Source organism: Glycine max, chromosome 8 (genome assembly GCF_000004515.6).
Source record: "Glycine max cultivar Williams 82 chromosome 8, Glycine_max_v4.0, whole genome shotgun sequence".
Lineage (NCBI taxonomy): Eukaryota > Viridiplantae > Streptophyta > Magnoliopsida > Fabales > Fabaceae > Glycine > Glycine max.
Genome location: NC_038244.2, coordinates 35,626,337 through 35,630,003, shown reverse-complemented (window position 1 = coordinate 35,630,003; position 3,667 = coordinate 35,626,337). Strand labels below are relative to the sequence as shown.

General features: G+C 33.0%; 1 protein-coding gene across 1 annotated transcript; it reads left to right on the top strand.

The window, feature by feature from the left end:
* The first annotated feature begins 999 nt into the window (after positions 1-999).
* Positions 1,000-2,655, top strand: LOC100790319 (transcription factor bHLH93). The gene is made up of 4 exons (XM_003531923.5): positions 1,000-1,632; positions 1,795-1,941; positions 2,035-2,202; positions 2,295-2,655. The coding sequence occupies exons 1-4, from the start codon at positions 1,072-1,074 to the stop codon at positions 2,379-2,381; spliced, it is 963 nt and encodes a 320-aa protein (XP_003531971.1). The 5' UTR covers positions 1,000-1,071; the 3' UTR covers positions 2,382-2,655.
* Positions 2,656-3,667: the final 1,012 nt, after the last annotated feature.

Sequence of the window (3,667 nt, the reverse complement as noted above, 5' to 3'; positions counted from 1 at the left end):
TTAATTTAGATCCAAATTAATTCCAAGTCAATTTATTTAAAACCCAATTTATTTTGTTCTGACCCAAATTAGTTTTAATCTAATTTATTTTATTCTGATCCACTTTATTTTAGCCTCGATGTCTTTTTTACTAGAGGCTGGGGACTTGTGTACCCTTTGAGTCGAGTCCCTGATCGGGTAGCTTCGAGAATTTAATCTATCCTGATCCGTATGCCAAGACTTATCATGATTAGAATTGATATCATCAAACATGCCGTTATGATAGACCAAGATCACCTTCCTTCTTATATAGAAGATTCAGTTATCAAATGCATCAGATGATTAATTTAGTTGATAATAATAAATTTATTTTATGTAACTCTTTTTAAAATTATTCTTATTATTAATTTCTCTTTTAATGATTTATTAATATATTATTTTTTCTCTTTTAATAAAATATATTTCTAATTTAAAGATAATTAACACTAACAATATTATAAATTAAATCTTAAAAAAAATATAAAATTAGGTCTTATATATAGACAGAGAGAGAGAGTACGTATTCATGATCCCAAAAAAAATCAGAAGATCAAGCACGGTGGAGAAAATTGGAGCAAAATAATAAGTAGACAACAATTCTCACTTCTAAACTAGTTTTTGGAGCACCGGAGCAAAATTAGTTAGGCCAGAATCTAAATTCTCACACTTTAACATATGGTATTTATTAAAATTTTCAATATAAAAATTTTAACAATGAAAAGGAATTTTTATAACTAATGATAAAAAAAAATAATATGCCTACTCAACTGCTCTGACCCATTATTTAATTTTTTTTACATGAATATGAATAAATTTATTTAAGAGAAAAATTTATATTTAATTTTTATCATATATAAAATTCTCTTAAATCAGTATATTAATCTTTTATCAATAGATTAAGATACACCTTTCGACTATGACTCGGAAAAAAAAAAAAAAAACTACTCCCACCCATTATTTAAACTCGTTTTTAAGTTCCAAAATTTTTTACTGCTTGGTTAGGTCACAGTTCCACTTCCCTTCTGCAGCAGAGAAAGGAAGAGAGGGGGAGCTATGGAGCTTTCTCAACTTGGTTTCCTAGAAGAGTTGGTAGCTCCTAGAAGAGACTCATGGAATGCTTTGTCCACTGGATTCTGTGAGCTATTGTCTAATGGCTGTTGTTGGAGTTTTGACACTTTTCTTGAGAACCCAACATTTGGTGCATTTTCAGCTCCAAGATTTGACAGCCCTTACAGCAGTGAAGTATCAGCAGCATACCCTTTTGCTGCTGATGGGTTCACAATGCCATTGTCAGAGCTTGACCCTGGGAGTGATGAGCCGCCACCACCACCACCACTTCCACCATCATTGGAGGATGCAGAGATTGGCTTTCATGACAACAACAACAAGAAGAAGAACAACTTTGAAGAAACCAAGGTTGTGTGCAAAGTTGAGGAGAAAGACAGAGAGATTCCACTCTTCAAGATTGGCATGTGTGATGATGGAGAGAGAAAACCCAAGTCCAAGAAGCTTGAAGGGCAGCCCTCAAAGAATCTCATGGCAGAAAGGAGGAGAAGAAAGCGTCTCAATGATCGTCTTTCCATGCTTAGGTCAATAGTCCCCAAGATCAGCAAGGTGATTCCCAACATAAAGTTTCTCACAATTCCTTGGTAGTATTGTCTCAGTCAGTAAAAATGAAATTAGATTTCTTAAGTTGGTCTTTTTATTATTTGAATGTTTTTCCTTGATTTGCTGTGTAACAAATATTATTAACTTGAGAAATTTTAACCTTAACAGATGGATAGGACCTCTATTCTTGGGGATACCATAGACTACATGAAAGAGCTTTTGGAAAGGATTGGTAAGTTGCAAGAGGAAGAGGGTACAAGTCAGATAAATCTTTTGGGCATTTCAAGGGAACAACTCAAGCCTAATGAAGCAATAGTAAGAAACTCTCCTAAGATACTCTATACCAAACTAAAATTCCTGACTTAAAGCATAATCATAGACCCAATTTCTAAACAAATGTATTTGCAGTTTGATGTTGAGAGGAGAGACCAGGACACCAGGATCAGCATCTGCTGTGCCACAAAGCCTGGATTGCTACTATCAACTGTGAATACCTTAGAAGCAATAGGCCTTGAGATTCAGCAATGTGTTGTAAGTAGCTTCAATGACTTTTCAGTGGAAGCATCTTGTTCTGAGGTTTGTAACTTTCTATCCTATTTTAGTGCTTTCAATCTTAATTACATGCTTGAAACTATACACAAACTTACTCTATTCATTCATGGTAATAGGTAGCTGAACAGAGAGATTGCATTCATCCTGAAGAGATAAAACAAGCATTATTCAGAAATGCAGGCTTTGGTGAGAAATGTCTCTAGGGGAAAGATGGAACATAGCTATAACAATTTGCAGATGGTGTAAAAGAAGCAACTTTCCTTCATTAGTTTGTAATCCAAGGAATTAGGGAAGTAGAGGTTTTAATGAGATTCAGAATAAGTTGGCTTTGGTTGATGATTTCTTTCTTAAAGCCTCTCACTGTGTTTTAACATATATTGGGGGGGCTATCCTTTAGTGCATGCTGCAATTTCATCTTTTGAAAAAAGTGTATTCTTTTTTAAGAAGTGATCTATAATGAAGGAGAATTATTGCAAAGCCCTCAATATAGTGGAATCAAATTGATTTTCCATGGATTCCTAAGTATGCTGCTGCATCAAAATTTCTTTTCTGGGATCTTAGAACAATAATTGTGTGTTATATGTATCCATCCTGTTGTGACCTGGCTGTGACCACCACGCACCAAAATGTACAATTTTGATGGGTCATGGTCTCTGTCAGATATGTAACACTAAAATGAGAGGTAAGGTTGTTAACTGTTGAAAGAATTGGATAACCATTCATAAAAGAGTAAATCTTTAACCTTGTGTTTTTAAAGATAATTTATTATCTCATTAGTCTTTTAAAGATTTGCATATTCTCACATTAGTCTTTTAAATATTTAAAATACTACTATATTTCTTAGGTTTAATTACTATGTTGGTCCACTCTAATTTATTTTCTAGGTTTAATTTCATCTTTTAATTTATATTTGTTATTATGTAGGATTATAGAATTACAGTAATGAATATAAAGAGTAAACTTAATATTTTGTTTTTGTATATTTGAAAAATACATTGGATGGCGAAATTTTTGAACCATTCGTATAATAATACACTACTGTTAGAGGGACTGATTTAGTGAAGGAAACATTTTAGAAGACTAACATACGATTATTTGAAGGAAAAATCTTTACGGATATACTCATTGTAAAATGAGTCTGGCATGTTGCTTTTATGATTTCTATATTATAGTAAGATGAGGTTCCATCCAAGGACCATATTTGTATGTACCAAGTACCTTTTGTTGCAACATAACTATCAAAATTAAATGTGATCTTTTTTTATGTCCACGGAAAGCCCAGAAAGGGAAAATCTACGGGTTCTAAGCTAAAGTGCAAAGTGTAACTCAAGAAATCTAGAGAAGTACTGAACCTGATTTTAGGAAAGAGTACAATAAGGATAGATTAGACTCTGATTTGAAAAAAACTAGTTACAAAAGAATCTTGTAAGGCTTATTCGGTGGTTTGGTTCCTTATGGTAAACATGATTGGGATTTTCTTCCTACACCA